Source organism: Muscardinus avellanarius, assembly GCF_963383645.1.
Source record: "Muscardinus avellanarius genome assembly, chromosome: 9".
NCBI lineage: Eukaryota > Metazoa > Chordata > Mammalia > Rodentia > Gliridae > Muscardinus > Muscardinus avellanarius.
In genome coordinates, this window is record NC_137795.1 from 22,402,936 (window position 1) to 22,422,693 (window position 19,758).

At 37.2% G+C, this 19,758-nt stretch overlaps 1 protein-coding gene across 3 annotated transcripts in view; it reads right to left on the reverse strand.

Moving 5' to 3' along the window:
• Nucleotides 1-19,758, reverse strand: part of VPS41 (VPS41 subunit of HOPS complex) — a gene marked incomplete at both ends in the record, with an annotated part of 185,786 nt that overhangs the window by 33,633 nt on the left and 132,395 nt on the right. For all 3 annotated transcript variants that reach the window (XM_080701307.1, XM_080701308.1, XM_080701306.1), the window contains 7 exons: nt 2,019-2,100; nt 3,681-3,742; nt 6,792-6,848; nt 8,379-8,494; nt 9,893-10,022; nt 13,186-13,283; nt 18,274-18,340. In XM_080701307.1, the coding sequence (XP_080557433.1) occupies nt 2,019-2,100; nt 3,681-3,742; nt 6,792-6,848; nt 8,379-8,494; nt 9,893-10,022; nt 13,186-13,283; nt 18,274-18,340 (612 nt within the window). The remainder of the gene's footprint in view (nt 1-2,018; nt 2,101-3,680; nt 3,743-6,791; nt 6,849-8,378; nt 8,495-9,892; nt 10,023-13,185; nt 13,284-18,273; nt 18,341-19,758) is intronic.

Sequence of the window (19,758 nt, forward strand, 5' to 3'; positions counted from 1 at the left end):
AAAGGGCCAAGTGACATTCAGAGGCAAACCAATTAGAATCACTCCAGACTTCCCAAACCAAGTCATGAGAGCCAGAAGGGCTTGGAGTAACATATTCCAAACTCTGAAAGAAAACAACTTCCAGCCAAAAATTTCCTATCCAGCAAAACTTTCTATCAAATTAGATGGAGAAATAAGAAGCTTCCATGACAAACAGAAACTGAAGGAATTTATGTCTTCAAAACCAGCGCTAGAGAAAATACTCAAAGAGATTAACTACAAAGAAGAAATAGGTAACACTCACCAGAACCAGAGAAACAAGAGTTTCCATCCAACAGACAACTAAGATTGGTTATCTGTGGAGATTCATTATTTATGTTAGTCTTTTACCTATCTCTAAGTTGTATTGTTTGCCTTTATTGTTGTTAATTTTTAGGATTTCTAGTTGGAATATTAATATACCTTCAGATATAGCATTTGGAAATATTTTATCCCATTCTATTAGTAACTTTTAACTCTGTTTACATTGTCTTTGGATATACAATATTTTCTTTTATTTTTTAGGGAGTTTGTATATTCTTCTGTTGCCTGTGCCATTGAAATCATATCCAAGAAATCACTGCCAATTTCAATGTTGTGAGGTTTTATGACCCAGATTTTCTCCTAAAAGTTTATAGTCTTAAGATTTATATTTAGGTCTTTTATCTATTTTGAGTTAATACTTATATATGGGATTAGGTAAAGGTCCAATTTTATTCTTTTCCATGTAATTATTATTTTTCAACAATATTTAGTTAAAAGATTATTATTTCCACCACCAAATGTTCGTGGAAACCTTGTCAAAAATAACTTGACAATATAGGGAAGAATTTAGCTCTAGGCTTGTATTTAACTCCAATGGTCTATATATCTGCCTTTAGAACAGTACTACACTGTTTCAATTATTGTAGCTTTATATGGTTTGAAATCAGAAAATATATATCTGCTAGCTTTGTTCTTTTTCAAGATCGTTTTGGGTATCTAGAATTCATATTCCATATTAGGATAGATTTTTTTCTGAAAAATAAATATATAAATATATGATAGTTTCACCTAAAAAAAAAGAAAAAATATTCTCTGGTAAGAAAGAAAGCAAAAAGAAATATTGAAATGCTATCTTTAAATCATCAAACGCTTGGTATCAGACAAATGAAACTGTTATGTGAGATTATCATTTTTAATTTTGGATAAATTGCTATAATACTAGATGTCAACCACTAAGCCAAGCATGGGAAGGAGGGATGGGGAGAGAATGGGGTGGGGATCGGGTGGGGGCTGACTGGGCGATGTGTGCATGTATGTCTACAAAAGTTTGTATCCCACTATGATGTATGAATACAGTGCACCAATAAAATAAAATTATAAAAAAATAAAATAAAAGATAAGATATAATTTATAAAATATAAATTTGAACAAAAATTTATGTTTTAATCTAGTAAAACAAATTACACTTGTTTTCCAAAGTCACTGCTAAAAAAGAACATGAAAGCTTCTTCTAAAGCCAGATGCAGTGGTATATGCCTGTTATCCCAGGCTTGGGAGACTGAGACGGGAGGACCCAGTTTCAAAGATAGTTTCAGTGGTGTAGTGAGATTCTTAAGACTTAGTGAGATCTTTCTTCAAAAGAAAAATTTTAAAAAGTACTGAGGGTGTAGCTCAAACCTTGGGTTTAAAACCTGAGTGTGTCTCACACACACATACATACACACACACACACACACACACACACACACACACACACACTTCATCTAAGCACAGAGAGCACTGAAAAGAGCTAATAGTTGCAAAAATAATGATATCTGTAACATAGGATAATATAGTATACACACATACACACATAAAATATAACCTTGGTTTGTAATTTTGAAACTAATTTCTACAAGTTTGATTTTTTTCTTTCTAGCTGAGATAATACTTCAACATACTGCATTAAAAATTAAGTTAAAATAAAGCTTTTAATGCACAAATAAAAGCACACAGAATATAAAAGCTTTGCTTACCTTAAGCTGTCCAATTTCTTTAAATTTATAAACTTCATATTCCCAGAGTGCTGCATTTTTCCCAAGAATTTTCTGGCATTTGCTAAAAGTAAAAACATCCCAGAGAGAAAATAGAGTAAGTATACATTTTCTCTAATGGTATAATTAAGTCTCTTTTCACAGAATTTTGGCAAATTTCTATCACAAGTTTTAATGAATATAAAGGGATTACTTTTGGCTGTATACGCAGGTTGACAAGAACCTTGAAGATTATACAAAAATACTTATAAGTCAAAACAAATCTCTTTCAGAAAACCACAATTAGGGTTTTCCCAATGATTTTTCTGTACTGAGCTTTCTGTATATCTGGATAAGCACTATTGGTTTGGGGTCTTTCCTGCCTTGAAAGAAATTCACCAAACCCACACATATCAAATCCTTTCTAAGTAGCTTTAAATAATGGGCTTCAAAGTTAACCTTCAGAAAAACAGAATTATAGGACTGTTTTACATTATATAGAGTGAGACCTTACTTTATACATTAAAGAAACATTTTCTTAACTCATCTCAGGGACTATCCAGACCTGGAGGCCATCTTCAGAGGCTGCTGCACAGTCAGGGAGAGGGCACAGCACAGCTCCAGTGGGTATCCCTCATGTGGAACACATGGCCACATACACACGGCTCTGTCCACCCAAACCCCTACAACCAGGATCCTAGGAGTTACCACTTCCATGCAATTGCAAGCCTCTTGTTAAAACACAATTCTTGAATTGTGAGCAGAGACATTAGGTTTTAAACTGTCTTCCAAAGATGCTTATAACAAAAACAACCCAGAAAACAGAAGACACAGATTGTGTCTCCCACTAGAGCACAGGGCAGGCTTGCTTACTGCCCGACAGAATGCAGGTGATGTTCTTCTGGAGCAATCTACTAGCAAAGATATCCCAAGTTCAAGATTCCTCTCCTAGAACACAACCCCTGCACAGGCAGGGCTGTGCTGTGGGAATTGGGGATCCAGGATGTGGGGTAAATGCTGAATCTCTGACAATTACTGATATAGTAGTACTCTGCTGAGATAGTCCGTTAGCTCTGATCCAGGAGTCTCATGTCTTCTGCTAGCCCCATGACACTGTGGCAGGCCACTTCACTAGATTATAAATGGGGAGTCGGGCGTGGTGGTGCATGCTTGTAATCCCAGCATTTGGGAGGTTGAGACCAGAGGATTGCTGTTCGCAGGCAGCCTCAGCTACTTAGTGAGGCCCTCTGCAACTTAGGGAGACCCTGTTTCAAAATAAAAAATAAAAAAGTAGGGCAGGGGTGTAGCTCGGAGGTAGAATGCCCCTGGGTTCCACATCCAGACCCCCCACACACAAAAAAAAGTAAATAAATAAATAAAAATAAAAATAATAAACTAATGGAGAAAACCTCAAACCCTTTGTGGTTCTGAACACTTTACTCATTAAATATGGAAAAAAGCAATTTTCCTCCGGTGAAAGTAAGCTAATAGTTGCAGAAATAATATATATTAATCCATACTGTAACTGAAACCAGTGATATTCAAAAAATACCTTTGTCAGAAAGATATAAAAAATACAAAGTACTTGTCAACTACAAAGCATGGCAACTTCTAACTTTACCCAGTTCTATTTATATTGAGTAACCATGAAAAGGCTGGTCTTACCGTGCTGCTATGTCATATTCTCCTTTTTCCACCAGGTGACTTATATATGCCAAGCCAATATCCTGGAGAAAATTAGATGAAGCAATTTCATAATTCAGATGGAACAACTAAAAAGCTGTGTCTTAACTTCTGAGCAGGTCATGCCCTTAGGATTCTTTTAGCACTACTAATAGTTTGCTTTCTGTAATTATACCTGCTTCTTCCTTTAGCATACTCAATATTTAAATGTACTTATATTTGTTTCCTCAAAAATTTTAAAATCCATTTTCTAAAAAATAAATGTTACTATTTTAAAAGTTTCTAATGTTCCCTTCTAAGAGATTTTCTCCAAAGGAAATATCTGATATTAGAAACATGATCAAACAACCACATGTTTCACTGGATATCAAACTGTTTCTTTTGCCTTCATCTATTAAAGATGATCAACCTGTCCCCTCTATCCCAAGTCTGAAGAAATGTTAAGAAAAATGAAATGATATATTATCATAGGAAAAGAAAATATAAACCATTAAATGTAATAATGAAGTGAAAATGAGCTGAGAAACACAAGTTGATTCAAACTTTAGGGATCTCTCCTACACAAAATTCCCAACTACCATCCCATGATGGTATGGGCCCTAACTATAGTCTCCACCCTCTTCTGTCCACAGCTAACCTGATAGTCTATATTCAACTCTGCTTTACAATCTACTATTCACTTTTGATCCCTATAACAGGTTGGAGATGGACTATACATAAACTGAAACTTTACATTACTTTCATATTACCAAATCTGAAATATACCTGACCTGCTGGGCTTGTCTAGCCCTTTTTGACTGAATTACCTCAATTATGTAAGCGTTTCTTTCTCTTCACCCTGAATGCTCTCCTTTCCCAGCTTCTGACACAACCTTCCTCTGTTTGTCCCACATCTGTTTTGGATGCCTCATGTCGTGAAAGACAGCATTATCAATGCATCATTCAAATCCTCCATTCTCTGATGACACAGACTTGCCTGGGTTGCCTAATACAAACTCAAGCAGTGAACGAGTTACTTCTTTGCTGATAACTCTCTTATCTGTTTTTGAGTTCAAGTTCCTTTGCTGGGCTCCATCAGTGTGTCCCTTAGGATGTCTCTGTTTCTGCTGACTCTGCAGGTCTTGTCACTTCCGACCTACTCAGAAGACTGAACCCCCTTTCAGGTCGCCTCTTCTGGCCTCATCTCCATTAGAGCATCTTGAAAACGGGGAAATCTGATGTGGGCCTAAAAGCTCAAATGTCTCATAGGGTTCCAAAATAGAACCAAGCTCCTAGTTACTGATGTCCATTCAAGTTCTGGACCTTGCTGCCTATGAAGAAACCCCTTCAAGGTCTCCACACAGCCATAGAGGCCACGCCCCTTTGCTTCTCTGCACCTTCACATTCACCATTCTAAGGGCTTGAATGCCTTATTCTCCATTTTTCAAGATTTCTTGCCTATTTGCCACAATTTTGACCGAAAAATAGGAGATACTCTTCTTTTTCCTAAATAAGATTTTCTTTCCTCTTCTTATTCCCAAATTATCTTGCTTAGTAAACTCTTCAGGAATTAAGTCTTTATATGGAATTTTACATAGGAGTTTAAGGTAGAGAAAGCATAGCAAAAGAAATTTCTGCTGAAACTTGATTGGCTATAGAAGACTAAGTTTCTAGTTTTCATTTATAAACAAGGGTACAGGGCAGATGATTCCTAAAGTCCCTTCATACACGAACAGCATGATTTCTCACCATGATCTCCATCTGTACCTTCACTGTGAAGTCAGCAAAGAAATGGGCATTTAGCCTATACTTTTCTAGAATTCAAAATGAAATAAAAATATATTTGATATCCTCCATTAGCCTTCCTAACACAATCAATTCAGTTTGTTATGATAAAGACAGTAAATCTAGTTTTAAGAAAGTACTCTTTTGCCGGGCGTGATGACACACGCTTGTAATCCCAGCATTCGGGAGGCTGAGACCAGAGGATAGTGGTTCATGGACAGCCTCAGCTACTTAGTGAGACCCCCTGCAACTCAGTGAGACCAGGTTTCAAAATAGCTCAGAGGTCAAATGCCCCTGGGTTCTATCTCCAGACCTGCAAAAAAAAAAAAAAAAAAAAGTACTCTTTTGATAAATGTTGCGATAATATGATTTTTTTTGTGTGTGGTACTGGGGATGGAACCCAGGGGAATTCTATCTCCAAGCTACACCCCCAGCCCTATTTTCTATTCTTTATTTTGAAACAGGGTCTCACTGAATTACAAATGGCTTCACTAACTAGTAGCTGAGGCTGTCCACAAACTGTGAATCTCCTGTCTCAGGCTACCAAATGCTGGGCTTACAAGCATGTGCCACTATGCCTAGCTCGTGACAATATGGTTTTTATCTATGATTTATTTATTTATTTATTTATTTATTTATTTATTTTGGTGGTACTGGGGTTCCTGGAAGCCCTTCTACCTCCGGGCTACACTCCCAGACCTATTTTATATTTTTGAAACAGGGTCTCTTACGCCAGCGCGGCTGGCCTCGAACCTGCGCGATCCTCCTGTCTCCGCCTCCCAAGCGCGGGGATTACAAGCGTGCGCCACCACGCCCGGCACTTTATCTATGATTTAAAGAAGCTTCCATAGACATACCTAGAAAGCTTTTTATTTAAAGTTTATTTCTCAAACATAGTTTCCAAATTACCTAAAACTATCCTCTAGCAGGTGTTCAAATCTCTAGTTTACAAGTAGAAACTGATTCAATAAAATAAAATATTTTGATCTCACAGGTAAAAGAGAATTAGTTTGAAATAATTTTTTTCTAGTATTAGAGAAGGAACCCAGGGGGTTCTACCTCTGAGCGACAACCCCGGCCATATTTTTTATTCTTTATTTAAAATAGGGTCTCACTGACTTGCAAAGGGCCTCACTAAATTGCTGAGGCTGTTCATAAACCACAATCTTCTTGTTTTAGCCTCTCAAATGCTGGGATTACAAGCGTGCACCACCATACATGGCTCTGAAATAAATTTTGAAAAGATAGAACATGCTCTCTTCACATTATTTTCAGTCTCACTATAACTTATAAAAGGTAAAATTAAGCTTCAAATAATTGCATGCTTACCAGAATCTTATGTCTTTTGATGTTCCTTTGGCTAATTTCAGCTGCCATCAAAGCTTCCTATATTTACATAAGCATGATAAAAGAAGCAGAAAAAAAGTGAGACAAAATGGAAAAGTGTGGGAAAGAAAGATACTGTAGTTATAAATGCTGTATTTATTATATTTCAATATTCTGGACTATATGAATAAAGCCCTATTTTCCCATGGCTTTTGCTTGAAGCACTGGAATTTTTAATACTATGGTTGAATAAACTTCACTGAATTCAAACTCAAACAAAGGCAGTCAACCAAAATAAAGACTTCATTCATTTCTATTTGAATTCACTCCATATTAGGATAGCAGAGTCACATTTCAAATCAAAACATAACAAAATCTCCTAGTCTCCAAACAAAAAGAGGCATCTGTCATTCCTTACGGCATACATTAAGAGCACTGATGAGCATGTGGACAGAAGGGTGGAACAGGCCTTTTGCCTTCATGTTTCAACAGAAGTAAGCCACACATACATAATTCTGTATATCGACAATTACGCTTTTGAAAATCTCTGATCTGGTTTCTATTTAGGAAAGTTTATAAGTATTAGTTTAGCATAAATATTTAAAACTCATTTATTTCTTTAAGCAACTATTCAGTCTAAAGCAATATGATAATAACTGGGTTATGAATAAGGTTATCAGTATCTAGACTCAATACTTTATCAATTAAAAAAACTTTAAACTACCTTCCAGGTAATTGCAAACTTAGAGCAACAAAAAGGTGGATTAATAGAGTATTATTTTCTGATAATAATGGGTCCATCCACAGACTCTAACTAAACCAACACATTATTTTTGTAGCTACTAAAGTTGAAAATGTTTTATTTTTCTTCCTGTAAAAAAAAAGTCATGTTGGGGCATTACGTACTCAAATTTGTCAAGAGTCATTGACACAGAAAATATCACTCTATCCAAACTAGTAGATCAAACCATCCTATAAATTTGAGTATGTTACCAAGAACATAAACTTGGTAGCTTTTCTGTGTGTGTGTGTGTGTGTGTGTGTGTGTGTATTACTAAGGATTGAACCCAGGGGCTTTCTACCTCTAAACTACACCCCTAGTCCTATTTTATTTTAAAACAGGGTCCTGCTGTGATGCTGGGGCTTCACTATATTGCTGCGGCTGGCATTGAACCTGCAATCCTCCCTAGTACTGGGATTTCAGGCATGCACCAACAATGCAGTTACCTTTACCTTTACTACAAAATAAGGACAAAATGCATGATTTCACTAAAAGCAAAAAATAGACAACTCTATAATAATACTATTTGTACTTTAATTTCTTTGAAAAATTAAAATAAAAATTTCAATAGTTTATATTTAACTCCCTCCTTCTACCATCAACTCTTCTCCAATTTAACAGTTAAGCCAGTCAATCCCGTTGCAACCTTTTTGCCCTGATTTCTGAGAGGGGTACTAGAAAGTTATTAGCTTCCTATATATTTTTGGCTTGGGGCATTCTGATTCAACTACATAGAAGATTCACTACAAAAATCTTTTCTCTATGTTACAGACAAGTCAATACTCTCAAGAAATTAAAATTAAAAGTACTTCATATTTCTTCTTCTCAAGGAGCCAGTCAATGTGATCATCTTGGTCTCGTTCCTTGGCCACTACAACATCTCTTGGGCTCACAATGTAGAAGAGTGATTCCCCTTCAGAGGATTCTAGAGGTGAGAAGGGAAAGAGACGATCCAAGTGACTCACAGTACAGAACACAGCACCGTTACTCTCTCCAATTAGAGTGAACAGGAACCTGTCTACCCTCCCAGCAAGTGTGCTTCACACTGATGAAAGGTAAAGCGTGGAGATGAAAAGTGACAGAATATATATCAGTGCTTTTAGTAAAATTACTTGAAAGAAGCAAGAAGAAAAAAAAAAGAGGAAGAAATTTCTATAAAATTTAAAATATAAGAAGTTTAAAATTCTGTGTTTACAATAACATTCTGACTCAGGTGAAAAACTGTTCAAAATTCTCCATGTCTAGTGCATATTAGAGTTTGTCTGCTGTACATAAACTTTATTTATGGCCATTAATGGCATTTCTATTTTTACACAACAATTACACCACACAGTCTGCGATAAATGTTTCTTCCTCATCAAGGTCAAGGCTGTCTAAACCATAAATGACAGATGCCCAAGCCCTGGGGACATAATCTATCATTTCAGTATGTTGTGCACAGTGCCAATGGTGAGGGCTTCCTGCAGAATTCAATTATAAAACCTGTTCTGATGAGTTTCTAAGTGTGCAGCAGAGTTTGCTCTAAGCAAAAATCCTAGATTGTGGACACTTTTAGCTTTGAATCACAGATGCTTTTTGCCAAGTCCAGAATATACTCTCATATTTCAACTGGTTAGGGGCTTCATATAAATAAGAAAGTTCAGACATGTATGCGTTAATTTCTCTGGCCAAAGTGAAAAAAGAGAAATATTCTCAAAAAATGTCAACTGTTTTTATAGCAGAAAAAAAAGTTTTAAAAGTCTAACCATTTTATTTTCCTCAGCGTATTTTTAAAAAATATGGTGACAATCAGCTGATGGCTTTGGTATGACTAAATAGTTACTGTTCTCCTTCTGATTCTGAGCAGTGAAAGGCTATGTGTGGTCACCCATCCATTTCACAAATATCCACCCACAGCCCACTGAGGTGGTCAGACACTTACCAATCCTGACCACCTGGTTACAAACATAAAGATAACATCTCTGCCATCCCAGAACAAATTTCTAGGGACATAAAGTTGGGCATGATATGACAAACAAGGTCCTGCTACTTGACATCAAGTTAACTATCACTTAAATAATTAGGATAACAGAAAAACTACAACAACTGAAGCCAAGGTGCCTGCTTCTCATCTTGGTACCAGTTCCAGCTCAATACTTCTCTCTTGCTGTCAGAACTCAGGCGAGCTCCAAGATATCTCTGGGCCTAGATCCTTTGATTTTAAACAAAAGAAGTGTGCCTAGTTATTCTCTAAGATGAGTCAACATCTTAAGTTCCCTTTTTTGTAAGTTAAATAGTCAGATATTTATAATATCCCATGAGCCAGATCTTTGTTCTCTCTCACCTAAATGATAATCCCTACATTCATTCTCCTGAAAGCCTCTCACTGTCAAAGCATCGGAAGAGATCTCTTCACAGGTCTCAGGAAGTGGCTGAATGATGTCCAGTCTAGGCCTGGCACAGTACTCTCTTTCCTAGGGCAAAGACAAGGAAAGACTCATTTTAATTACATTTTTATAAGTTCTACAAATTAATTCAAGTTAGACATACTTGCTTTTGTTTTGTTTTGGTTCTGAGGACAGAACAAGGGCTACATGGCAGGCAAATGCTTTTCCCTGAACTACAGCCCCAGCCCACTGGCTTTAGTTTATAATTTTGTACATATAAGCCCTTCTACTAGCCTGTGGTGGATAGCCTCCTAATGCTATCTTATTTCCTGACCTTTTGTGTGAAATAAACATTACTGTATCATTTGGGAAATCTACCCTTATAGGCTCTTCAATCCTAGGAGAGTGGTGACCACAGACAGCAATGAAGACAACTTTGGTATATTTCTTTCATGTGAATGTGAGGAAAAGTAAAATAATATCACAAACTGCTCCCTTATCCAAACCACTGATAATAAGAGTGAACTTACTAGTAATGCTGAAGAATCAAATACTAAGAGTCATCTCTAAGACACACCCTGTTGAGATGATGGGTAGAAGTGTTCTATATGTCCACTGTGTACTAGAGTAGAAATTAGTCAGGAGTGGATACTGAAAACATGATACTATTAGTGTGACCAAGAAACTGAATTTTGATTCTAATTAGTTTAAATTTAAACAGCCATACAGAGCTAGATGATGATACTCCCGATGAGAGAAGGGGAAAAATGTGCTAACACTTGCTTCAGACCTGTGGCGGTTTAACAAACCTAACAGGTGATTATAGGTAATATTATACTCATTGTGTTCTTAAATGAACCCTACAAAGTTTAGTATTAGCGTTCCCAATTTTATAGGTAAAGGAAATGAGGAGCAAAAAATTAACTAAGGTTAAAGTTATATAAGTCCATGACAAGGGCAGGATATGTGGAAAAACTGGCACCAAAGCTAAGCCTGGATTTGCTCTATTTCAAAGGTCATGCTGTAAGAGCATTCAGCATAGATGCATAAAGCACATCCTCGAGACAAACCAACAATGCCCAAAGCACTTCAATATTGGTAAGAGCAGACATAGACAAGAGGAACAAAACGGGGGTGGGAGGACCCGGCCTATACCTAGCTCTTCATGTTTCTCAAATAGAACAGTAAACCCAGATTTCTTTGGCAAATTTTGTTAGAAAAACTAGAAAGCAATTATATTTGCTTTCCACCTCATACACTGAAAACATCCCAAATATAAAATAGCAACTAGAAAAAAATCATCTAGTAAAGGAAAAAGCTAGTGAACATGAATATATAGCATAATGTATCAAATCTGTGAGAAATGAGAACTTTGATTTTTAAACAATGGAAAAAATAGAACAAAGCTCTAGATGAAGAAGGGATCCTATAGAGGAGCAATTAAGGTGACCTCTCTGAGGGGATGGGAGGGGGTAAGAGAAAAAGTCTTTAAAGCACATGATGTACTTAAACATAAAGTCAATCAGGAAACCAAGCATGGGAAGGAGGGGAGCACACTGAGTATGGAGAACAACATCATGTGCATAACAGCAGAGCAATGGGGAGGAGCAAGTGACTGCAGCTCTGTGAAGACACATGTATGCAAAGACAGTACACGGAGATATGTGGGTGAGAAGTAAATCTCATTGAATGCAACAGAAGTAGGGAGAATGGCCTGAATAAAGAGGTCGTTCTTTTTCTTCTGTCTTAATTTTATTTATCCAGTGTTTAATTAAGACATATTTTGGTGTTACATAAAATGAGTCTTCTGTACAATGGCACACAATTTAAGTAATCTCCAAGATCTTCATTTCTTTCTTTGAAAAAATTCCATTTGCTAATTTGCTCTCCGAGGTTGGCCTTTCCTTGGGTTTTATTCTTTCCAACATTCTCTTTTATTAAAGTTTTCCTTTCTCGCTTTCTTTTGGTCAATTGTTTATTAGGCCCTCCCTTTTTCATTTTACTGCTTTGTTCCTTCTTCCTTTCAATCATTCTCAATCCTCCCCCACATCCCTCATCAAAAAGCACTGTATTTACTCCCTCAGGAGCCACTGCTTTTCTCTATTTTCAAAAATAAATAAAATAATAATAACCTGATGTCCTGCAATAGGGCTAGAAGCCAACCCTATTGATTTTAGAAGGTCTGAGTGTTCACTTAAGTCTACAGCATTTCATTGCCTAGCAACATGGGCATCCAGAGCTTTAGTTACTATAGTGATGGCTTCCTAATGCAAGTGCTCTCTCAGAGAAAAGCTCAAGAACACCTATCACTTCTAAACAAGGACTCCCAGGGTTTTTCTCTCCTATTTTACTCTTTGCCATAAAAAAAGAGAGAGAGAGAGGAGGAGGAGGACACAAACAAGGAGAGCCCACTTGACTACTTACGGGTAAAAGGATAGAGAATCAATTGCAATTCCTTTTATGTACAGTAGAAAACCCTTTACTTTATAAACCCTCCTTATTTATGCCTTGAAGTCATCCCTATCCTCTTCTGGGCAAGACCTCTAACTTACACAAAAAAGACAAGCTGGGAATGGTCCTGGCCTGGGCTTCGAAGGGAGACTGAGTGCGCCTGCCCCTCCACTGGATTTTATACGAACCTCCACTCTAGCATTATTTCAATGACTCATGAACTTTAGGCCATCTACTGCTTTCTATTAGCCACACGTTTCATTGGACTACCATTTGCATTGATAACTGAGAGGTTGCAACAATTCATTTCAAAGCAATAAACAAGGTACTGGAATCACCAGGCCGCTGGGGAGTAAACAGATACGTCTGGACCACAGGAAATAACGAGCTGCCCTTTCTATAATTTCCTCTGACCACAGGGACCCCTGTTGTTGCAGCCGATCAACTTCATTGCTGTCATTTCTGCTAATGCAGTGTCAGCTTAGTTTCTTCGCCTTTCAGCAAGAGAAATCCTTCATTCCTTTTGACTAAAATACCAAGAGACTGATGAAGAAAGGAGGGAGAAAAATGACTCTCTTCTTTGCTCAGCAAAAGGAACAAAGGCAGGCAATGAGGGAGCTTCTGACAGTAAGTATGTTGAAGGCTACAGGGTAATGTCTGTCTTTTTCTGTAAGTCAAGAAAGTTCTCCTTGGATTCCAGAGGACTCTTCTAACAGGCAATCTGATCTGAGTGTACTGCAAAAAACAAAACCCCCTTCTCCCTCCCACAGCCCTTTGAACTTGGGAAGAAAATAATTACCGTTTTTTCTGAAACCTCCTTTACATAGGAAAGTACAACAAGCTGGTCACAGAGAGGTGCCAGTCCACTGATATGAAATTCAGTTTCAAACTGAGACACTGCAAACAAAAGGGACGTAAGATTTATTAAAAGCAGTAAAATGCAGAATACAGCCAGAAGGCTATATCAACTATGAATGCTAGATGGACCCATCTTAAAAATAAATGATAAATGTCTAAGATGAAAATATTAATCACTGATTTGATCATCATACCTGGTATATGGCTACTGAATTACCACAGTGTATTCCATACACATGTACAATATTAAGTACCAATTTTTAAAAAAGCTAACATAAAGGGGAAGAGTTGGACATATTTTCACCACTCAGCACTAAGTGGCTCAAAATAATCAGTACTAGAAAGGCCATGTGCTAACTCAAACATGAAATTTTGATCACCAACAAATATGAACTCAATAATTATAGCACCATGAGTGGTCAAGTGTGACATGTGTCAAGGCAGTTGAAAATGACATAGTTTAATCACATGAAGATACTTGGAAGTCCATACAGCCCCAAATAAACTATTATTAATAACAAGACTCATTTTTTTCCAAATACCTGAGTTTAATATTTTCACAGTCAGGGCATTAGAGCAGTGAAGAAGTCATTAGACTGCTATTTGTAACACTATTTTTTGGTATTAAATATTTTATTTAAAGATCTTAAAGTTTTAAAAAGGTACAGGGTGATCAAACATCATATTTCTTTTCCTTTTTTTTTTCAGTACTGGGGGCGAAACCCAGGGGCATTCTACCTCCGAGCTACACCCTCAACCCTATTTTTTATTCTTTATTTTGAAACAGGGTCTCACTGAATTGCAGAGGGCCTCACTAAGTAGCTGAGGCTGGCCACAAACCACGATCCTCCTTGTCTCTGACTTCCAAATGCTGGGATTACAAGAGTGTGCCTCCAACGCCCGGCTAAACATCATATTTCTTAAGTGAAATAAAGGTCAGAGAAAAATAATGAGTTTCTCTTTCCTGTTTAAAAACAGTCTACTTAAAATTTAGAATTATATCACTTAAGAAGTATGTGGACTCAATCACACTAGACCCTACAGACCTGATAAAGTTAAAAAAAAGTACCAATATTACTATGGCACAGATGATTGTTTTATAAAGATGGAGTTTGGCCTGACCTGTTACACAGCAGAAGCGAACTGAGCCAGGACTGGTACTAGCAGAGGCTTGTTCAGGAGCTGCTCAATGCACTCAGGGATTTATTTAGGAGTAAACTCTCATTTGGACTCATCCCATTTTTGATGGGTGTCTTAATTCAGATCTTCTCCACATTTCTGGGTATTAGCTGAAGATTTAGTTAATGTATCTGATGAAATTACTCTTTTTTCTCAAGTAAGGGAACTCATTGTGTCATTCTGGAAACAATACTGAATGTTGAGTCAGAAACTCTGGGCTTTAACTTCCACTGAATTTAACTTGGACAAATCATTTTAAATTTTGTGGGTATAACTTTTTCCTGTCTATAAACCAAAGGAATGAGAGCAGAAATAAAAACACAATACAGAAGGCATGAGGTTACTGAATTTTTCTTCTTCCCCTTTGTCTCACATATCACTTAGTGTTCCTTGTCTCTCTGTCTTCTCTTTCCAAAACTGTTTTCACAGTTCAATTTTCACGCTAAAAGAGATGACCAAAAATTTGCTTATTCATGATTAAGTCATGTAAGGGCAGGTACTTTGTGATAGGACAAGAGACCCAAATGAGGTTAAACTAAGTATAATAGGCATGGATTACAATCTATTAGCAATGAAAACTGGAAGAAAAAGTGGCATCCCAAAGTCTGGTGAATGGCCAATAGGCAAATTCCTTATTATTATTATTATTTTTCATTTACAAGAGTATCAATATCCTCTTGGCAGGGATAACTTTCATGTTGTTTTTGTGACCTGACTTGTAAGGAAGGGTTATAAACATCTGGTTTCTAGGAAATTGGTAGCCATAGGTATTTCTTTAATATCAATGCCATTTTCACCCGATATACCAAAGAACAATGGTTCACACTGTTCAGGGCTAAAGCAAATTTTAATCCAGACCTCCTAATATTTCTCCTTTCCTTTATCCTACTCAAGGACTCTTATCCAAACCACTTTACCTCCTGCTGTGGAAACAGTTTATATTCTTAAAGGTTTGCTCTCATGATGGGAAAAAATGGTACTTAGCCACCAGCCATAACAGTAAAATGTCAGAAATGTGATACTGTTGGTATCTATACACATGTTCTATTTCATGGAAATTATAGTACAAACCAACTACACTTTCATATCTGAGCCTAGGGTTCTGGGCTACTAGAGTCAGCACAGGGGAAATTATTGGCAGCCATGCTGTCAGGATGAAAATGTGCAAGTGATAATAATTAGCATGGTTTAGTGAGTGTCTACTAGTGCCAAGCACTATGCTAGGCAGTTACCTGTGTTGTGTCTAATTCTCACAACCATACTGGAAAGTATTACCATCTCCATTCACTAGATGGGGAAAGCATGACTGAGGAAGGTTAAGTATCTTAGGAAGGCCACACACTTCAGATAACAGCTTTGTTTCCTTGGAAGCTTTCTGGTGGTTCTGCAGCTAAATTCTATCCATTTTAATGCCATAGTAGTGAGTTCTTGGGAGGCGGAGACAGGATTGCGCTGGTTTGAAGCCAGCCTCGCTGGCTTAAAAGACCTTGTTTCCAAATTTAAAAAAAAAAAATATACACACAATGGAATTCTTTTCAGCTATAAAGAAAAATAAAATAATAGCATTTGCAAGAAGATGGAAGGAACTAGAGAACATTATGTTAAGTGAGATTAGTCAAGCACAGAAAGAGAAGGGACATATGTTTTCTCTAATATGTCCAAGCTAGGGAGTAGTGGTAATACCAGAGGGACTCCAGATGATGGAGGGGAAATCTCAGCAAAGCTTGAATGGAAGGATAGGAGAGGAAGAAAGCTGAGGTTGTTCAACGGAGGAGCTACATACGAATATGTGTAATAGTATAAATACAACATGATTAACCTGGACACTCTCTACTGGTGGGGGGGAGGGAAGGGGAAGGGCATATAGCACAATGTAAATGTACACTACTCTCAATATGTTCCACTTATAAATAAAAAATAAAAATTAAATAAAATAAATAAAATAAATGGAAAAATATGTATATAAGTACTCAGGTAGATTTTAAAAAATAAGTAAATCTTACCCCCACCCCCCAAAAAATATATATAATAGGTCTGGGAGTGTAGCCCGGAGGTAGAAGGGTTTCCAGGAACACCAGTACCACAATAATAATAATAATAATAATAATAATAATAATAATAATAATACTATAATACAGCATTTTTTTCTCAGAATAACCTGATACTGTTTTCTCAGAGTCACCGATTCATTCAACATATTATTGAACTTGTGCTAACCATCGTTCCAGGCCCCCAAGATTCAGTGAGCCAAAACAGCCCAGTGTGCGCTGCAAAGAGGTGACAGTGTGGTGAAGACACAGAAATAACCAAACAATCTCCTGGTCACTGTAATCCCAAGTAAGGCAAAGGTGTGGTATACCGTGGTAAATATGTTTAAGAGGTAGGACTTGACCCAGCTAGGGAGATTCAGTGTGCTTTCTCTGGGAAGCAATACTAGAGCTGAGGTATGATTGAGTCGGTGAAATAAAAGAAATGAGAAAAATATTCTAGATGAAGAAGGAACCCAGGTAGGTGGAAGAAAGTCAGTGCAGCAGCACACGCAGACCAAGGTTGGTAGGAGCTGTAGCTAGCGAGGCAGGGAAGGCCAGCATGAGTCCCGTGGTCCATGTTAAAGACCATATTTCTCTTTATCCTAAGATCGGAGTTTTGACTGCCATGGGGAGACCAGATTAGAGGCAGTAACAGTAGAAAGAGATAAACCAGTTAGGAGACTGCTACAGTGGTCCAGATAAAGGAATAGGGCAGTCCTGGCCATATTTCTGACACTGAATATGAGTATTTAGAGCCAGGTGTGGGGCTATATGCTGTAATCCCAGTACTTGGGAGGCTGAGACAGGAGGATTGCAGGCTTGAGACAGCCACAACCACAAATAAAAAATAAAGCTGGGCATGGTGGCACACGCTTGTAATCCCCTTGCTTGGGAGGCGGAGACAGGAGGATAGAGGCGGCTTAAGAGACCCTGTTTCCAAATAAAAATATAAAATAGGTCTGGGAGTGTAGCCTGGAGTTAGAAGGGTCCCATCCCCAGCACCACCTAAATAAATAAATAAATAAATAAATAAATAAATAAATAAATAAATAAATAGGGCTAGGGAGTAGCTTAGAGGTAGAGTGCCCCTGAGTTTAATCCTCAGTGTGTGTGTACGTGTGTGTGTGTGTGTGTGTGTGTGTGTGTGTGTGTGTTATGAACAAGAAGAAAAGCAGGACTATTTAGAAGGTTTAAATTAGCCTGGCTTGGTGGCCCACACTTGTCCAGTACTCAGGGATCACAGGTTCACGGCCAGTCGCAGTTATTTAGTGAGAACCTCAACAACTTAGCGACATATGGTTTCAAAATAAAGAATAAAAAATGAGGATGAAGACGTAGCTCAGAGGTAGAATGCCCCTGGGCTCCCTTTCCAGTACCACGCACAAAAAAAGTTTAAGTTGACAGGACCACGTAGATGTCAATACTGTGCCCAGTGAATGCATGTATTAACTCAAGTACTTTTCACAAATAACTTGCAGGTATTCCTTTCTACATTTTAGAGATAATAATGTTGAGACATGCAGAAATTTGGCCAAATTCCAAATGGTAAGTAACAAAACCAGAATCCTAACCCAGTTATTTAATTTCAAAGGCAAACTACAAAATTATTGTATAAAATTAGAATATGCACATATATATGTTTATACACACACAAATTTAGAAGAGGGTTTCCATACTGAAGTTTCAAAATAGAAAAGGCTATTTTAAAAGTTTCTGACCTAATCGCATTCCCAAGAGATGACACCTGCTGAGAAACACAGGGCCTTATATTCTTTTGAGGTCTCACACTCACACTCACAGAACACATTGAGGAGCCATACCTATTTCAACATACCGACTTGGCAAATCCCTCATTTCACTGGCATGTCGTTCTTTCACTGAACATATCTGGAAAATAAATTTGCAAGTTATTCTATTCATGGGAAATTCTATTCATGGGAAATTCTTCATAACATTTTATTTCATGTAGATTTTTGTTAAATTAACCATGTAACACTGACGATGGGGTGTAAAAGTTAATTTGAATGACATACAGCAACCACTACTTATATTCTCAACATTATTCTTAAATATCTTATTCAAGGGCAAAAAAAGAAAACTTTAAGATACACACACACACACACACCCCACAGAGATAGCATACACACATAATATACACACACACATGTATACTTTGTTTTTTTGTTTGTTTGTTTTTTGCTATACCAGGTATTGAACTCAGGGGCATTTCACCTCCAAGCTACATCTCCAGTCCTATTTTTTTTTCTTTATTTTTAAACAGGGTCTCACTAAGTTGCAAAGGGCCTCACTGTCTCAACCCCCCAAATGCTGGGATTACAAGCATGCAGAAAGCCTCACTAAAGAGGTGAGGCTGGCCATGTGCCTGCAATCCTCCTGTCTCAGCCTCCTATGTACTGGATTACAAGTGTATGCCACCACACCCTGCTTAAGATAGTTTTAATACATTTCTAATGACCCATTCTCAGAAACTCTACTTAAAGACTATAGTCTTGTGCTACATAATAATGTTTTGGTCATTGACAACACATAGATTATGGTAGGCCCATAACATTCTATGCCTGGTGGTATCATGGTCAATTTGGTTTGTCTAAGTATATTCTACCATGTTCACACAATGACAAATCAAATCATCTATGATGCATTTTTCAGGATGTATCCTTTTCATTACGCAAACCATGACTGTACCAAATAAAGCCACGGTGGGAGTAAGTAACCAAAGATGCCCCGTGGCTAATCTGATCAGTTCACATTAGATCTTAGTTTTCTGATTACATGCTATTAAATAATATTCCGCAAAAGTGGTATATGCATTTTTTATCTTAAGCATATTATATTCAATGGTATATGACTTATATCAGTATTGGCAACTGTACCTTTCCCTATTTTTGTTATGGCCTGTAAGGTAAAAATAATATTCATGTTTCTTAAGAAAGGGGTCTGAGGTTTGGAAGAAGGGAGCGAGAATCAACAGTAACAGTTTGTTGCCTGCAAACTCAACAATTTTACTACCAGCTATTTTACAGCAAGTTTGCCAACTTTTATTTTAAAATATATGTATATAGTTTAGGTAGAAATATACCTACATGCATATGTGCTCATAAGTGTGTACACACACGTAAGCAGTCTATATCAGTCTATAGTTCAACATATATTTATATCTCAGACTATATGTGTTTCTCTTATCTCTCTCACATACACCAGAAAACCCACACATGTTGACAAGTGTCTGTTTTAGGTTGCTATGACTTTGGATATTTTTTACCTCATTAATTTTTCTTTTTCAA